Below are 19,779 nucleotides of genomic sequence, written 5' to 3'. Positions count from 1 at the left end.
CCTAAAAAACCAGCAAATATTTTCTTCTGCATGTAATCTTCCAAGTAAGTATTAGATCACATCAAACAACAGGCAAAACTTCTCATGTGTTCTGGTATATGTTTTCCTTCTTTCAGAGCCCACATTGCAAAACAGTTCTGAATAAGCCTGTACGTGTCCCGCTTCCTGCATTATCTGCTGAATCAGAAAGAAGCCACCCTCGGAACGGTGTTCCCAAACAGTCATGGAAACTCTGGAGGCAGAATTGCTTGCTTATTACCTGATCCCGATCACCTGCAAAGCAGCAGCTCTTCATGGTGCAGGAGTTGAAGTAGCCCTGGTTGTCGAACTGGAAGACGGGCAGGCGGCAGTGGATGTCGTAGAGCACGGGGGGCAGGCGCCGCCGCAGCGCCAGCAGCTGCGTGCCGTTGCTGTTGAACCGGACGCTCATGGCGCTCTGAAGGGAAAGGTTCCCACCGTAGCGGAGCAGGGAACTGGGAAAAGACAGGTGGGACTAAGTGAGATGGGCTGCACATACCAACTCAACTACTGATGAGACACAACTCTCTTTAATCTTACTGAGGCTTTTCAAACACACAAGCCCAGAAAACTATAATCTTATTTAGTTTCTTCTTTCAATTCCTGAAAAATCTTAATATGAAACCTGAATGACAAGCTATCAAAATACTATGTTTAAAAAGTCTTCAGAAGAGAGAAGTTAAAGACTGTGAGTAGTTTTGTTAATAAAAAATACATTAGCAAAGTTGGACAGAGCACTTTGCCTTAAAAAGGCTGTCATTTTACTTTTGTTAGCTGGTTCTTGAACCAAGCAGTCTTTTCTCTTGCTCTGGCAGCAGATGACATTTTCTCCAAATGTAGACAGGATGGCCATTCTCTCTCTCCTGCTTCTATTTATATCTCTACAGGGCATCAGAGGATGTTTAAACTCCACAATCAGTTCCAGATGTCTTAAATAAAAGGACATCTTACTAACATGTTATTGCAAGAAATGCTAAAATAAGTTACTTAGCTAATCTTGAACTAGCTTAATCTAAAAATACTGCCAAGTAGGCAAGACAATTATGTTATCACATGACATTATTACCTAAAACTCTCATGTGGCAGGATTAGCTGGTTTCCTTGTCCCATATAAGGCTGTATATTCAGACCTGGAGTATTTGTATCCATTCTTATTGACATACACAAAACAAAACCAAAGGTTCACAAGTCTCCAGACTGTCTTTAAAAAAGTAACAAATATGGCATTTGTTCCATAAAGCAACCTACAGTTAATCAAAGCACACCTTAAATGCAACTTTTACAGATTTTCTGTTCTTTTCAAGGACTTCATTCAATCTGTGTACTTGAAATGATTGCATATATGGAAAGCGAGCCAAAGATGGAAGATATTTCATCATTTCTTTTTTTGTTCAGTGATCACTTCCTAAACAGGACTAGAGCTCAATTTTTTTGTTAACACTTCTGTTTTGAGCAATAGCCATCAAATCTTGTTGAGAGCTGTGACCTTTATGCCCCTTCTGGACCAGAAAGAGCATGCCAGCTCAGAATCTGCAAATTCTAGAGGGAAGTTTATTCATAGATTTAAGTGCATAACACCTTTTGATATAGGCCTTTGCCCCAACAACTGTGAAGACTGAGTCACTCCACATGGATGGGAAGCCACATTCCATGCAGGTCGAAACATGCATCATTGCCTGAGATACTGTGAAGTTAAAAAACCATTGTTCCTAAGCCAGAGTTAAACAAAACCAACACAAAATATAAGATTCTGCATAACAAATGCCCTAGAAATATGCTGCTCTCTCATACACACTCTCTTTGTGCACTGAGCAGTCAAAGCCAGGGTGCCACAAAGCCACCAGAAGTCACATTTTCTAAGCCAACCAACTAGTAAGTTCTTAAGGCTGGGCACCAAAACTTCACAACACTTTTATCAGCGTGAACAGTCCTGGTGTCTCATGTTCTCCTCCTCCAAGGCAAAGTTGCCAAGCTCTTATTAATCATGTTCAAGGTATTTAATTAAAACCAGAGAGAATTTAATAGTAGAAACTGTAAGCTTAGAGACAAGGATTTAGGATTCCTCTCATCAGCCCTTTTTTCTGTTAATTGAGATCAATGAAGTATTCACCTCAAAATACTCAGGCATTAAAAATCAAAAAAAACCAAGATAACCAAAACACATATGATATTTTTGCCTCTCTTTTCTGATAGGTCTTAGCAAGCCATTTCTTTTTCTATGGAATTTTCCACTTTCTTCAAAAAGGACAAATAAGTAAGCTAAAACATTGTAAATCCCCCAAAACCCCAACCCAACCAAGAACTTAACACAAAAACCAGGAGGAAGAAACAATTCCAGATTTTTTTTGGCTATGAAAAGTTAATTTTTAATAAAAAATATGAGTTGTCCAACATGAATAAGAAGGTCATAACAAATATGCACCAACCAGACTTAATGTTTAGGTGCAACCATCACTGCATTGAGATTAAGTTCCTCCCCTCATTACCAGTTCTCCCCCTTAATCCAAATCACAGCCCAGAATTCTCTCCTGCCTGCACATGAGTGAGCCTACCAGATGCCCCATCCTTTCAAGTCTTCAAGCAAAGTTTCCATCATTGCTAGTATTATGCCCTGCCTGATATCATTTGAGCTTATATTTTATAGCAATAGGAGTGCAATATTAAACTGGCTTCCATTCTGCTTACAGATGTTTCATTAAGCTCCTACAGCAGTCAAAGGTACCAAAGCAAAACTTGGAATTGAATTCTGTATTGTGCTGCAGTAACTTCAGTGTGACAAAGCTCCAAAAGAATGTTTTACTTCAGAGATTAAAGGAAGCAAGAGAGACTAGAACTTCAGAAAAAAATATCCACACATGAAAAGTCTAGAATTACGGAGCTGCACAGTTAATACTTCTCAAAAGATACACAGTTTTGCCTGCCTCAGACCTTCACTCCGCACAATTCAGCCACACATGTGATGGAAATACAGTTCCTGCTGCAGTTTTTTTAAACATTTGGCTCAAACAAAAAAAAAAGAAAACCAAACAAAAATGAAACCCCCTCACTAACAAAAAAAGCAGTGAGCTAGTTTGGCTGATACAGAAAGAAATACTAAAATAGCTGTTTGCCATTCATTTATAATGTAAGAGCAACGACTTCCCCCATTTGCCCTAATTCTGGCCCCAAAAGCCTGACACTATAGCTCCAAGTGCAGCATTTCGTGTTACTAATCACAAGACAGTAGTTTTCTGTTTTCCCCAACCTGCTGTGTCCTGATTGCTTCCTCTCTGCCTCTTTGAAGGGACTTATTAAATTAACTGCACAGTGTTTTCCTTCAAGAAACTGAAAAGAGGCAGCAAGTAGTCAGGTGGGGATGAAGTGAACAAACTGACACAAAACCCCACCAAACATCCACTTTCTGATCCAAACAGAGGAAAAATATTTGCTCACTCTCTCTCTCTCCTCCTAGGACAGAACATCTAAGATATGTTCACAAACAAGAGGGGGGGATGTGTATGGAGGGAGTGCAGCTCATGGCTCTATCTTGGTGGCAAAGCTGCTCACCTAGTTCTAAACAGAGGACATATAAAGGATTTGAGAAATCTCTCTTTCTCTGCCTCATACTGCAGGCAGTGCACATGGTAGCAGTACTGAGAACTGAGGAGCCCTAAGACTTCAGTAACTTGCATCATGAAATTTTGGTGATTTTAGAACAATCATGATGATTTTAGGAAAAAAATAATAATAATTGCCCGAGATGCCTTCTAGAGTATCCATCTCCATCAAAATTGCAGGAAAAAAGCAGTCAGCCCTCTCCAAGAAAGAAGCCAGCAGAAGTTATTTTTTACAATACTGATACTCATTAGTACTAAAGAGAATGTCTGAATCAAGGAGCTCTAAAGACCTTTGAATTAATCAGAATGAGAGCTTTTGCACTTGCTTTTTTGGAGAGTGTGAAGGGGAGAGGAAGAGAAGTGCTGTGTTTAAGCATGTTCCAATGACTATATGCACCAGGGTGTTGTGCTGTACTTTTAGTCAGTGTTACTTTTGGATTTTTTCACAGAGGATTATGTGGGGCAGGGTAGACATGTTTGGATATGTTGCTCATGTTAGAACTGCCACTTCCTGCATGCACTAACAAAGGAGTTTCAGAGGCACCACCTTGTTGCAGTTACTAAAAGTTTACTGATGCAGCACTCCAGAAACAATACTCTCATCTTGAAGACACAGATCACCAGAGCTAGTGAGGAATCTGAAGGCAGTACTAAAAGGACACTTCTGAACAAGATGAGTGCTCTTTCTGCCAGAGGCATTATTTTTATGAATCCAAAGCCAGACTACTCAGATTTATTCTGCTTCCAAATTTGGCTCACCCAGACAGCTGTGGAATGCTGATGTTGCCTACCAGCTCTGGAAGCAATATAGAGAGACACATGCACTTCTGAGTTTTTTAAAAAGTCATATTGTATGATTAAGAGAAATATTTAGTCCACAGATGGAACATTGCAATCCAAACACACATGCTGGAGCTGGAGGGAGGCTGAGGAGAGAGAATGGACGATTCTATGCAATATGGTCATTTCCGTAGCTGGATATGCAGCACACAGGCAGCAGGCAAGGGCTGACTAAACACAGCTGAGCCAAACAATGGAAGGCTTTGAATCCACCAGCAGCACCACTAATGTAAATAATTTGGTTAACTGGCAGTTAGTGGAGCAAGGGAAGGAGCAGTATCACTGCATTGCAGTACAGACACTGTCCTTGGGACAGGAGTGTCCTTTAAGAAAAGAAATTAATTAAGCAAGGGAAAAGTGTTGGTATCATAAACAGCAGTGAGTGAGACTAAGTTAATGAAAGAATGACCTTAAAAGGAAAGAATGAACTGAATGCTCGTAACTAATACACCATTGCATACAACTGTGTTTGTCAGCAATTCTGTAACCACAAAATTGAGAAACTTCTAACTGTGCAAAAAAATAACTGGAATGAAACTTGGCAGACAGAATTTTGGCCTGGAAAACTGCAGAAAAGTTTGGGGGTTTATTTGCAAGAAAATTATTGTGTGTTTAAAAGGACACAATTAACATAGAGTCTGAAGTAAACATTTAAGAGCCAAATTAACCAATAAGAGAAAAGTCAGCACAATATTGAGCACAGTCTGCTCAATAATCATGCAGACCTTTTAAAAGTAGATTATAAGTCTCAGAAATCTCAAGACAGTTTCTTTGAAAAACAGATAAATTGTGTCTAAGCGTACATTTCATTCTAAGTATTCTAAGTGTTAACAAATGTGAAGGAACTCCATCTATGTCTGAAGGTATACAAGCCATACTCAAGATTTTATTATTTTTCAGAAACAAGCTAATTTTTCTAAATTCTATCATCACTACTTCTGATTATCTTACTACCTTCACAAGAACTGTCTCCAAGAATCCTTACCAGGAGTAAAGGGTATTTGCTCAGACATTAAAAAATAACCAAATAAAATAAAGGCTGTGTATTATTAGCAAAACTAATATCTTTGCTTTCCTTCAAAAAGAAAATACAATGAAAATTAACTCCATCCACCATGATAAGAAAGTACAGAAGTCAGGGTGTTCAAGAATGTGACATTTCTTTGCTGTTTACTGTTAAGGTCAGAAACATATAAACTAGTTCAAAATGGAATCTCCCCATCATTAATGAACTTTCCTGCATGGCAAACTCAAAGGTGAATAGAAGCTTTGCTGTTCCCTCCAAACCATGAGGGCAATGTTTTAATTTTTTTAAATAACTGAGATTCTTATCTGATAACAGACTTCAGAAACTGGGCCTTAAAAACATCAAACATCACCATTTATGTACCCAACAATGTAACAGCACAGGCTTGCCTAATTTGGCCCTTATGACCTAACTGCATCACTGAATGAAAATGTTGCTACATCAGTGATCTCAGGCAGCTCTTCAGAAAGCATTGTGATTCCCTGCATTCTGCCTTTATTCACAGGAAAAACATCTCAAGAATTTCAGTATTCTGAGGAAGATGGCAAGGGCAGAGTAAAGTATACTAAATTCTCCTCCTCATCTGTATGACTTTTATCCTTTCAGGAGTTAAGGTTACATCTGCCATTGCAAAGAGTGAGCAGTAGCAAAAGACAACAAGCAGGGGAAAAAAACCCTGTTTGTTTGAATGCTTCACATCCTCCTCCAGCCCTAGCCAAGGTTTGTTTAGGTCTTATTACAGATCTGTTCACATTCTCCCGTCCTAGGTTTGCCCTCATCACAGATCTGTGGGTCACCAGGCACAAGAGTGTCCTATTCTCATGTAGGCTAGAATCATGTAGGTGTTACTGTAATGTAAGCAATAAATGAGATCTAGTAAGCAGACAATTAGTTTTTCAGGGAAAAAACACCAAAAACATAACCATACAACAATAAAATTTAGCTCAATTAAAAAAACCCAAAAACTTGAGAATACAATGTAAAAAGCAACTGTCCAACAACCACAAACTAGCTGAAACACCTGATCTTTTCCATCCTTTTCTAAACCCTAAATTCTCTTATCGGAGTCCATTATGCAGTCTGTTCAGAAATAGCACCTTGTAGGATGGAGTACAGACTGTGACAGGGAACACTGCTCAGCTAAATCCAGCAAAACACAAAACAACAGGTTCCATCAGATAACCAGATAGAGAAGATACAAACACAGTCAGACATGGCATGGGAAAATGACCTTTAGGCCAAAAAAAGGAGCAGGATTTGTTCCCAAAACCAAGCACTCACCAAAGTCCTTACAACACAAAGAACATGGATATCAGAGAATGTTACCTTCGAAAAATAATCTGAGTGTACAAGTTGGCAATTCCTCCTGAAGAATGAAGCCATTTTCATACCTTATGCAAAATCAGTCACATGTCAATACTGCAGTCTTACAATAGATTTTTTCCTGCACATTTCTGTGCTGCAATTGTTGTCTTGCATTAGGAAAGCTTATGAGTAACATCAGCCACAGATTTGTTCTCTTATCCAATAAAATATATATATATATATATACACACACACACACTCCCTTCCCTGCTCTCCTCTAGTGAAGCTGCAAGAATTTTTAATTTGCAAAAACTACACAAGTAGTTATTAAAGAAAATAGCAGCAAGAAGGAAGTAGGCCTTTCTTTTGACAGGAAGAGTGGCAAGATCCAAAATGCTCCTGCAGTAGAAGAGTCCAGTCTTGAACTAGTAAAGCTTTTGCCTCTAGTAGGTAAAAGATGAATATAAACTTTCACCTAAAGCTAAGTGAATATAACTGCAGGCATACCTTTGGACTCATCAGGTTGGTTCTACCACAGTTTCCCCTGGACTGATGTTTCAAAGACTAATTCCCTTCTCTTACAATAGGGTTAAACTAATTTTTCATATGTTCTCCTAGTAAATGCACTAAGAGGCCTTTGATTTCAGTCAACAATAATTTTTTTAATTTTCCTTTCTCCTTTTTTTCCTTTTTAGATAAAAAAAGTTTCTCTTTTAATTCCCTCCATATTAAATTGGATATAGATGGTATAGATGTGATTAGGGCAAGATTTACAATGATTACTGCCTTAAGAAAGCCCTCTACAAAACCCCATTCAATCTGAGGTTCTTTTGAGCAACAGATTATACTTTCAAAATTTGCATTACAAGGACAATACCTTGCACTTAAAATTCTTGCTTTAGAAAGACCTGGGTGCTAAAGTATTTCAAAGCTAACAAAAAGATTAAGCACCACGAGGCTTTTGAAGTAGGCAGTTTTCCCTTTTCTTGGTACAGGAAAAACTAGGGCAAGAAAGGTCAACCAACAGACCTAACCAACACTCTGAAACAAAACCAGGTTTCCTGACTTCTTGTTTACAGTTACACATAGTGTTGAATATCTAAAACCTGAATAACAGAGCAAAAGGACAGTATTGAGTTTAAGTGCCTGCCAGAACCAAGAGTGCTAATGTGAGGGTGCTGATAGGTGTGAAAAAGTTTCATCTTCAAATCAGAAAATCCCAGTGCATATGATGGAGCACAATCAAGACAGGAGAGGCCGAACAGAAGAATGACCATAGCACTATCTGAGAACAAAGAATTAAAAGCTGAGCTACTAAGAACACTCTTTTCTATTATACAATTTGAACCTCAGTTCTCCACAATTCAGTTGTGTCTGATCAACAAATCAGGGATCCTAGAGGAAAGCTAAAAATCTTTCTAAATACACTCCACTCCAGGAAGGACACCAGACTAAACAGAGAAACCTAAGCTAAACCCTCTATCCCAAGAGGGCTGACAAGATCATGCATAAAGCAGGACTGCAAATGAAATATGGAGTGTGTATATCTAGAATATAGCTAAGTGAGAGGGCCCTTCCAACGTTACCATCCCAGGAAACTCCACAATAAGGACAAGGCATAAGGGTGGGAAAAAGAGACTACAGTACCTGGTTCACACACTTAAATACCAGGCAGTATTTGGCAGACTTGCAAAGTTAAGTATTTCCAGACTATCTATTAGGTGATGCTTACACCAGCAACAGAAATTACTGCTTCAGAATAAAAAAATTGTTTAACAATAAATTCACTGATCTACATAGTTCAAAACCTTAGGCTGCACTCCTGTCTTTAAAGAAAAAAAAAGGCAAAAAAAAGCACCAAATGACTGAAGATGGCAACGACAAAAAAAAAGTCTCCTCAGGCAGGAAAGTCATCAACATGACTAAAGCCTTGATGATTGTTACCATCTCTCCTTGCCCAAAGACAAAAAAGGCTCATTTGCAACTACTCCCTTTTTTCCCTCAGTGAAAAGAAGGAAAGGCAGAGATACTTATATATTTCTAACTTTAAATTAAGTTGTTGAATTTGGCTAAATTTGTGGCAAACATTTTTGAGATTTATGTTTACAGTAAGGAAATCAAAGCCAAAAGCCATCCAAAAACTACTGCTCCCCCATATGCCATTACTATTCAAATGTTCTTTCAATGCATCCCAAAGATTCCCAGAAAAATTCCATCCCATGAATTTAAGCAATAATTAGTTCACTTTCTAAAAGTTCAAAAGGGAATTTTTGATAAATAATGGAACACAAATAGCGAGGGAAAATGTCTACATTTAGGTTCTGTGTAATTTGGGGCAAATATGCCAAGTTGGATCTGGTTAGATCTTTAAATTCTAGGTTGAGAAACTGATCAGTTGAGCTGCCTCAGTAGCACAGAAGTATAACATGTGAGGATGGTACATGTGTGGGATGAGTTCTATTTTCTGAACTGCAAGAGAAGACAAATAGTTATTTGAACTATTTGAGGTGGTCTGGTTGACCCATATTAGTGAGTTCCAAAACAGCATTTAAAATCTGTTAAACTGTAGCCTAAATGGATTACTTTAAGCAACATCAAATCAGTCAAAATTCACACCAAATTATTCTACTAGGAAGAGAAAGAAATTATAAGCCTGACAATGATCAAGTGGTTGCCAAGATACACACATTTCTCCTGCAGTCCTTAATACAGTGCTCTGCTCAGAGCAGGACTGACAAAGATCTCCAAACAGAAATATGCAGCACGCTTCTATTGCACTGAAATAATTGAAACAGGTATTTGCCAATTCAACGATGTAGTGAACTGTTCCTCCTGCAGGGACTTTGGGAATCCCAAAGCACTCACACTGGAAGTGATGACAGTCAGAAGCTTCTTTCCTTCACATGAAAAGTCAAAATGTAAGACAGTCAAAGTAAAATTTTAAATATCCTCATACTATTCCTGCCATCATGTATCACCTACAGATTCTACATGAAGAAAATTCCGAATTGACCAGCACTAGCTTTTAAGGAAAGAGCCCTGAACCTTGGTAAGCTCACTGTCAGAAGCAAATCCTGTGTCTGGTCCCTGAATTACTATCCCCAACACAATCACAAACAATACTGATCCCTCACACTTGCAGAAGCTCAGTATTTCATCCAACATACCAGACATCTTGGTAACACACAGATAAAAAAAAAGGCAACAGTTACTTTGTAGAGTGAACTCAGGAAGGAAAGCTAGAAAGGATAAAAATTTAGCACATGTGTGAGCGTTACTCAGAAAATAACTGCCATCTCTGTTCTTCTTGTGGGATCTCTAAGGATCAAATACCTTGAAGGTATGACCCTAGAAACTAAAATTGGCCACCACTGGAGACCTCAATCTATGGACTTGTACTCAGTTATGATGCTGTGTTTATGACCTTAGAATACCTTCAACATCACCACAGAGATTTTCTAAAGTCCTCTCTATGCAACAGGTTACAAATATCACCTGTGGTACAGACAGAGCTGCAAATACTCATCTCCCTTTCTTTCCCTTGCACATCCACTTATCAAAAAAAAAAAAAAACCCAACAGATTTAACCATGCCATTATTCAGAGGTAATATTCAGTCCTCTCTTGCAAAGTTGGTCTACTTGACATGCATTTAACTAAACTATGAAGAACTGCTCTCAAATTTCCTGTAGTTCTGGTAGCTATCACTCCTATTTTGATACTGAGAGAGGCCTCCTAAACCTTAAACCTAGCTTTTCCAGCTACATATCAATCTAATACCACCTGCAAGATTTCGATGTCCATCTGTATTTTCCTCTTGCTACCAGACCACTGATACAAAACCAAAAAAGGTAATACTCATCAGGTCTTTGAAAGGTTGGGAACTCAATGAAGTAAGATAAACTACTGGTCAAAGCAATCAGGAGCCAAGAACCGGATTTTCAAAAGTACCTATGATCTCCAATACATGTGGACCAGAAGTTATGGACATCACAGATTGCTTTAAGAGTTGGATTGTGTTTACTTGCAGTACAATGAGTAAGCTGAACACCTAGTAATTAGCACTTGGCAGAACAGCTCTGTTCAAGACAGAGGCTTTAGGAAATACAGTCAGTTCAAGACCAGCAGCACAGTGCAGCCACACCTTCAAAGTTGCCCACACAGTGGTAGATCAACACACCTCAACATTCATAAACCTGCTGAGTCCTCTCTCAAGATCCCCCTGAACATAATTTGTTTACTACAGGGAAGAAATTTCTATACCTCTATATTTTGCTTACTGTTTAATGAGCTAATCACTAGATGATTCACTAATAGCTAACAACATGTGTTCCTTGTCCACAGCTTAGGAGTTTGCTTCTCTAGATTCTCAGCCTTATTGAAGCATGAAGATCAGTTTAAAAACATGTGATGGTCATTGATAGGACAAATCAATATAATTTTGATCTCAAAAACTTCCACATATGTTGATGTAAGTGGTGGGTCAGAGGGGAACATAGGAAAAGAAAGCATTAAGGGGACAATGATAATATTTTCTTAAGGGAAAATGCAGTCTTTTCATTTCAGTAAAAAGAATGAGATGGTCATGGAGCTGCATGGAAAAAGAGAAGGGAGAACATGAGTACTTAACAACAGCTGAAATTACACAGTCTTTGCTTGAGATATATAGGTACTCCAAATTGCTGAGTTTCCCCCAGCAATCCTGTAACAATATTTTTAATACGTATTTTATTGTAAATAGTTTAAGAAGCACAGACCTCCCTCTTGACTTTCTTTTAAAAAGGCACAGCTTCCAGACCCCATCTAGTGGTGTGAATGCCTTACAGCAGTCTCCTCAATCAAAACCACATTTAAAGCTTTTCAACACACTCTTTTTAAAGAAAAAACAATACAGATGGTTTCAGTTTAACGTCCACCTGAAGGAATAGAAATACTTACACATTCTAAAAATAGAAAAATAAGATTTCCAGACTCACTAGTCAGCTTATAATTGTAGAATTATATTAGTTCTATATTTATAACACTTCATATGCTATTTCTGAGGAGCCAATCCACCACATCCAGATCTTATTAGTATACTGGGATAGGAGGAGAGAATCTCAATTGCTGCACTAAATCTGAGACAGCAGAGATATCAAGCTGTGAATGAACTTTGGGGAAAAAGCAAAATGAATCCGCCTCTGTATCCTGACTCAGTCAGCAAGACTAATCAAATTATGATTATTTGAAGTGAGCTAAACTTTCCACAATTCAGACTGTGCAACTGTCTCTAAATTTCTCCATGCATGCCAAGAAATGCTGGCTTTTCAATCACCTCCTTCACTGTGGCAGCCAAGCATAAAGCACACCCAGCCTCCTATTAGACAGTTAACCAATTCCACGGTACATTAATAAAATCTACTCAAAATCAGGATTTCTTTCCCAGCCCTAAAAGTATTCCATTTAAAATTTTTAGGGGTGTTTAAAGTTGTCCTAAGAAGTGGACAAAACCGATTTTCCTGGCTGGAGGCATACAACAGCAAGCTGAGACAAATTCTCCCATAACTCAATTGGAGAAGAGCCATGTATTTCAGAGAAAAATATACTATTGTAAAAATCCTCAGATTTTCTGGATAAATAAGGAAATACAGCTCATTTGTTCCTGTCAAGCAATGGAATCTATATCTGAATTCTCTAACCTACAAGGACATGACTGCTCTATTCAATGTTTTGAAAATGTAGAGCTATTAGCTTAAAACTATACAATTAGCCATATTCCAGTGACTGACGCACAAGTTTAGAAGTTAATAGCAAATCTCCCCTTTTCTGATAGTCCATTATCAAGCTGAACAGCTTCAAAGAAAAACTATACTTCCTCTGAGAAGTCTTTGCTGATTAAAATCAGATATTCAACATCAAGCCTGATCCCCTTCAAATGACTAAAGGCCCCCTAATTCCTGTGTGTTTTATCAAACCTCACCTATCTCTGTAAAAAGCCTCAACACACACAGTGCTGTTGGCTGCAATACACGTTGTGTGAAAATATTGCTAACTACAATTGGAAGGTATTGCTAATTACAGTAGTGCTACTGGCCACAAACAGCTAGTCTTTGGAATTCCAAGCTTCTCACTTGCTGGATTTTGCAGACAAGCAGCAGCAAAATTCCCCAGAGCAGCCTCCAGTTACGAAGCAAAAAGTAGTGCCTGCATTATCTAACTCTGCCTCCATCTGAGAGCAGACAGTAGTTGGGACCTACTTGGTCCCCCAGATGAGTTTTACAGAAAGTGTTATACCAGCAGCAAATTATTAACTACATGTAACCATTTCCCATGTCCCATATTAGAAGAGTGCTGTGGTCCAGCCTAGCCCACTGGGAGTTAAAATTCTGGCAACCCACAGTAAACATTTAAAAGTATTTAAACTTCTTCCCCTTCTTTCTACCTATTCAACCTCTAATCAAAACTGTGCTACCACAGAATGTGACAAAGCAGCCAAAGTTGAACTCATCTGGTACCTTCTATTGGCACAACGGGTAGAATGATAGGAGTGAAAATCTTCCAAAGTGGCCTCAGTGTTATGATGGACTACATCAATACTGAAGGATTGGAAGAATTTCCCCTGATGGCTTAAGGCATAAAAATCCTTCACAGGTGAACATCGTATGCAGCAATGTAGATGAAAAAGTAAACTAGGGAAGAAACAGACAGACCTAGCAATTTTTTACTGTTGTTATTTGTTGTCATTTTATTGCAAAGGTTTCATATTGTTGTCTCCTTAGTGCAAGGGGAGACAACAAGGTCTCATACCTCCTCAATGTTTCTCATAGGCAGCTCCTCTAAGCACTGACTCTTCCTTCTTCTCACAGTAGCCAATTGACTCCAGTTTCCCCTCAACCAACCAATCCACTCTTTTATAACACTCTTCTGATTGGCTACAGCTGTGGCCTGTTAAAGTCAGGCCTACTCCTAATATTTAATAATTAACCCAGCTGCAACTCTTTAGGGGGTAAGATTACTTTCTACACTACCTTCACCTTCCTATATCCTATCCCCCTACAGTTATTTAGACATTATGCTATTCAACAATCCCAGCAAAGATTCAACAATCAAACAAATACTTGTCCCTCAAAAACTTCTATTCCTTCATCTTTCCTACACCTCAGGAAGAAATACATTCTCTTGGATACCAAAGACAGTATAAAGGAGAGCTACATACATGTAGCGAAGCAAGAATTTTTACCATTAGCAGACCTTTTTGACAGCGAGGAAAGCATCTGATGCAGTAGCCTTCCTTTGCTGTGCTAGTGGCATGCTTACAAAGGCAGTTTCCTGTTTATGCCTAGATTATGGAGAATTTCAGGGCTCTTTAACCCATTCTTCCTATAAAACTCACCAACCAAAGTGTTTTTGGCAGATCTTACCTGCAACTACAGCATCCTTTATTATTAATACAAATATGGAAAATATTCACAAACTCCCACACATACCAACTTCAGTTTTATGCAGTCTACCACAAGTACTTACAGCATTATGTGGATTACTTTAACAAGAACTAGTTTTACCCCCTGATAATTAAGTGTATTTTCTCCAGAAAAGACTGTAACAAACTGAAATACACAGATAGATGTGTAAATTCTGGCTTCCACTTCCTCACCAGAATGAGGATTGTATCTTTCCTGATCTAAAATTAATTTCTTTTTCCTCATATGACAAAGTGAATTGGCCACAGATACATTAAAAAACAAATTCCAGCTTTCTAGATTAGCAAATTAGCTCTACAGAGACAAGTACAAGTTTTGTCAAATGCTCTGTTACTTTAAATAGACTAAAAATCCAGCGTAATTTATTTAAATATGAGAGATTCTGGCAGCCCACTAGCAGGACACATATAATTCTGAAGAGTCCTCTTTCCTGAGAGTTTCATGGGGAAAAAATCTGCAGTGGCAGCAGAGTGATTTAGAGTCATTTTCTTTTCCCAAGCCAAGCATACACCCTTCTCATTGTGTTTTGGACACATCTCTGATCAAGCAAAGGAGGAGAGCTAACGGCTGTCCCAGAAAAATGGTAGCTGAAAGCAGACTTAACACCTGCATTCATTTATGTTACAGCTGCCATGCAGCCAGACTTAACCCACCACAGATTTTTATGATGGAAAAATGAACATTCACAATCTGAAAGACTGAAAAAGCTTAATCTCTCATGCATGCCAAAGTCTGGTACCAGACATTGTATACATCCACTTTAGAACCCAGTCTAACCATATTTCAAACTGCAACCTAATTCTCTTAACTTATTTTTAACTCTATGTATATTTGGAAGCACATTAGACAGCCAAATGATTATACAGATGTCTGTATCTCTCAGGAAGCCATGTTAAACTCATAAGCGCTGAGTAAAAAGCTGCCTTGACCACACTTTCCAGTCAGCCAATAAGAACTGAGCTGGACATGAAAAACAAACTGTAAACCAGGCAGTGGCACCACAGCTTCTTCCAGTAGTACCAAGACAGTGCTACATATAATGATGAGAACTTGACACAGCAATCCAAGCTAATTTGCAGTGGTGAAGCCAAGCAGGCTTTGGAGCCTTGACTTACCTTAAAAATCACTTACCTTAACACTGAAAATCTAGCCCAATTTTAAATCAAATTAGATCAAAAGTATGAGGAAGAATATTAATTATGAAAAATAATTGATTAACAACACTGCTATTAACTTTGTTGTGCATATTTTCTTACTAACATATATACTGACTTAAATTAAAAAAAAAAGCAGCATGTCATCACCTCCCAAAGGAAAGAAATAACACAGCATAAAAGAAGGTCAGCCAGCCATACCTCTGAGGCTTACGAATATCCCAGAGTCCCACACCTTCCTTGGAGTTGGCAGTAGCCAGTAATCTGGGTTCTACTGGATTAAACATCACACTGTGAAAGGCTGATGGGTAGTGTGCCAAGCAGAAGGGCTCTGTTGAAAAAGTTGAAATTTCAGACATAAGAACAAACAATGCATTCAACTGTTCATGCAAGGAGTTTGGCAGCTGAATATGGAAACAGCATAACAAGATCTGAAGATATGGAGACATGTTCAAACCACTTCTCAAGCTGACACATCCAAAGCAATATAAAACCTGAAGTTTTAAAATCCACCCACGTGTACATTAATTCTGTCTAAATATGGAAAAGGACACACACTGAATTTCAAGACACCATTTTCTTTATGGAAGGTTATCAGAGTTTAAAACTAGCTATTCAAAGATCAAATACTTGAATCTTTTTAAGGTTCATTACCAAATGCTCATCTGATAAGGACTATACATGGAGGAGCTTCTGAAAGCTTCCTAGTAATATATGCCTGAGAGTTTCCACAGCACCTGCTGATTACCCAAACCATAAATGTAGCAGCAATTGTTTCTAAGGGAGAATAATATTACAAGAAGTGAAATAAATTTGTATGAAACTTAGCTTAAAGCAAGCTGCTAACCCTGGGGAAAAGAAGCCTACCACCTCTTAAGTGCTGTACTAGCAGACAAGAAGAGTGCTCCTCTTGCATAAAAAAACGTTAACAGTTAGCTCTTGTTGTTCACACACAGAGTAGAAAACCTGCTCATTCAGACTCTCCTGCTCATAAGACTGTGTTTGGGCTGCTACTCTGCCTTATTTATTCCATCAAAATACCGTCTCCATGAAGAGTGGGGAAAAGCCTTGACTCTGTTACCCTCTCTCTGCTTCTGTGCGCTTTACAGCTTTAAGCACAGTCTAATTCTCTTTCTTGTTTGTATCTTTTGTGGCATGCTGCCACTCTTTAAATCAACTAAGAAACCAGAATCAATTTCTATTTTGAGCCAGGGATTTGGCCAGACTTTCCCATTCACTGTTTGTTTTGGTGCAATTCCTGTGTCACTCACATGCTAGGGAGACAGTTCTTGTTCCTGTCTGAGTCACCAGTGCAGCACCCTTAGCCCCACAAGCACCTCCAGAGCTATGTGATTTTCTTTCCTCATTTTCCTCATTACCACATATGAAACATGGTTAAACAGGCAACCCTCTCAAATTCCCAATACCTTATGAAACCACTGCCTATGAAGCAAATGAGACAGAATTAACATTTATTTGTCTTGTCTGTACCCTCCTTCCATGCTCTATTACAAGTTTTTTCATCAGGCATTTTCCATCTTAGTGTTTCTTTAGCAGTGATGAAAACAAAGGTCTCTGACCACAGATGAAGCTCCATGGTGTTATTCATAGACATAAGTCAAAAGTAAAAACAAGAAAAGAAGCCAACTTCTGTCCTGCCAGTCGGCCCAAAGGCTTTAGAAATTGCTGCTGGTCTGCCAGCAGCTCCAAATAAGGTTTAACATCAAAACTGACCTTCTATGTTTGCATCATCAAATCAGAATCCTGCTGGGACATAAAAGGCTGCGTTATTAAAATGGCAGCCCCCACTGAGAAGTAAAGGCCTACATCAGCTGAGTGGAGAAACAAACATCAGATTGCCAAAGGGGCTGGGTTTTAAAATAAACTTTAAATTTGTGTATATTTCCTTAGTCAAATCATTCACTAATCAGTCACTAATTACTGGTGCTTTCCTTCCTACCTTTATTATAAATAGATTGGCACCACGGTTTTCTTCTAAGATATCAAAAGTTGCCTTTCAGCCTGTCAAAGAAAGATTACAGGAGCTAAACTAATGAGGCACTAAGTCATTTTAATGAAAAGCGGGGGGATTGCTTTTCTATTGTTCCTTATGCTCATTCACTATTGTAGCTCTTATACACTGGAGTATGAACATTTTTCTGAAGGGAGCAGCTCAACACTATTTTTAATAAAAATTATAAGTACTCATTTAAAACAGTAACAGAACTGTAAAGACTAGGGCTTGCCAGTCACTGGCCAAAAGAATTATGCTTCACTTTCACCCTTGTCCAAGACTCACTGTATCAACTGTCCCAGATAAACATAACTTCTCTCTTCCTTGCCTTACCTGAATTCTTCCTACATCAATTCTATTTTCCTTCTAGAGATCTTACCTCCATGGGAAGACTCTCGGATGTCCCAGATCAGGACCCGGCCATCATCTGATGAGCTAGCAAAGATGTTGTCATTTACTGGGCTCACTGAAAGGCCGTACACTGCATCCTCATGGGCAAACACATCCAAGGTCTCCGTGCTGGAAGAGAGACACAACATAGTCATTCTTCCTTCTTTTGCTATTGTTTTAGAAAGCAAAGCATTTACTGCTTTATCTACCTAGTAATACTTTGTGACAAAGTTTCTGTAATTTTATAAGAAGACCCTTGTGTTCAATTAGAGTAAAAACCAAACAAAATACCCATGTATAGTGACTTATGCTATGAGGGGAAAAAAAAATCTCAAAATAAAACCCAAGCATTAAATTTTCCTATCCTGCAAGAGGCTACGGAACACATGATGCATTAGATTTAAGTTTGGGAGGATGTAATAGGAAAGGGAAAGAAGCCTTGGGACCTCTGGAGTAAATTTTTACTACTTAATGTAAAAAGGAAAAGACAGAAGTTCATTCTTTAATACAGCTTTTTGTTTTGTCCAAAAGTTCAATTGAAACTCGCATAAGAGCAATTTTCCAGATGGCTTTTTCAGTAAGTTTTTTTTTGGTTTTCAGGATTTACCAGACCTTTATTTTTCCATGTTCTTTCCATGAAAGAACAGCAAAAAACCCAACAAAATAAAAATAATTCCCCCAAAAGTATATCTAGATTTCAACTGTTCCACAGCTATTAAAAAAGAAAAAGCACATTCTCCAGTCTTTTCCCAATGTTTCAGATCATCTAAAAAGCTGGAATAGTGGTATGGAGAGGTCAAAAACTGAAATACTAAACCAGAAGATTCTGGGACTGCTTCATTTCCTTTAAAAAGCCCCTTTATTTCTTTAGGGAAAAAACTATATATACTATCCCTATATCTCATGGAAACAGCACCAAAGAGATCCCACATAAAATCAGCATTTTGTTCACATGGCAAATGATGTTTCTAGTGGCAGATCTACTAACTCTATCTCAGGGACCATTAATAAAAAAGGGGAAGAAAGCAGTAACAGAAAAAGTCATTTAAAGTTACAAAAAAGCAGTTGACAGATCAAGTGTTATCATGAAAAAGAGATTAACTTTCCATAGAAATCAATCAGAATTTGGTCTACTAAGGTTTCTTTTGAAAGATCATACAAAATAGCCTTAGAGGAAGGAATTCTGTATGGATTACAACTGGACTTAGCATATTTTAAAAAAAAAAAAACTGATAACAAAAGCACATTAAAAATATGCACATATCAAAAAGACTTATCAAAACATCTAAACAAGACACAGCAGGAAAAAATGTGTTATATAGAAAAGCAAAAATTACAAAGATCTTGTAGAATCTTAAAAAGTCAGAACACAATAAACACCAGCTTCTAAAACTGACATTTCCACGCTTAATTAAAACAAGAAAAACAGAACACCAAACAAAAAAACTCTCCCAAAACCAAACACACACCCCCCCCAAAAAAAACCAAACAAAACACCTCTCCCAAAAGGCCTAAAAAGTTAAAAACAACAACAAAAAACCCAAAAACAACCAAACAAAAAAACCCCAACAAACCCAAAAACAACCAAAAACAACCAAACCAAACCAAACAAAAAAAAACCCCAAACAAACCAAACCCTAAACAATTATATTCCTGAGAAACCATCAGAACAGAAGACAAAGTTACTTTTGCCCAGCTTGCATGTAAGACTTATGCAAGATGCAGACATAAGGCATGATGGATGGAAGGCAGATATACACTGAACAATTCAATGCAAAGGGCTTTGGACAAACACATCAAGAAATAAGTCCACATTATGTTACTCAGGAAACTCAAAGAAATGTAAGGTTTTATACCTCCATTCTTACATATATCTCTTCCTGCTTTTTCTTTATTTTCTTGAGTTCATGTTAAATCAACAGTCAACACTTAAATCTGTAGAAGTTATTAGTACGGACCAAAATTCTAATGTTTTT

At 38.1% G+C, this 19,779-nt stretch overlaps 1 protein-coding gene across 3 annotated transcripts in view; it reads right to left on the bottom strand.

Annotated features, from left to right (window-relative positions):
* The window catches only part of DCAF5 (DDB1 and CUL4 associated factor 5), a 67,141-nt gene that overhangs the window by 32,706 nt on the left and 14,656 nt on the right, over nt 1-19,779 (bottom strand). For all 3 annotated transcript variants that reach the window (XM_054634253.2, XM_077180301.1, XM_054634254.2), the window contains exons 4-6: nt 17,793-17,932; nt 15,601-15,730; nt 260-473 (exon numbers count right to left, since the gene is read on the bottom strand). In XM_054634253.2, the coding sequence (XP_054490228.1) occupies nt 260-473; nt 15,601-15,730; nt 17,793-17,932 (484 nt within the window). The remainder of the gene's footprint in view (nt 1-259; nt 474-15,600; nt 15,731-17,792; nt 17,933-19,779) is intronic.

Source organism: Agelaius phoeniceus, chromosome 6, assembly GCF_051311805.1.
Source record: "Agelaius phoeniceus isolate bAgePho1 chromosome 6, bAgePho1.hap1, whole genome shotgun sequence".
Taxonomy (NCBI): domain Eukaryota; kingdom Metazoa; phylum Chordata; class Aves; order Passeriformes; family Icteridae; genus Agelaius; species Agelaius phoeniceus.
Note: the sequence above shows the minus strand (reverse complement) of the source record. Positions and strands in the feature narration are given on the sequence as shown.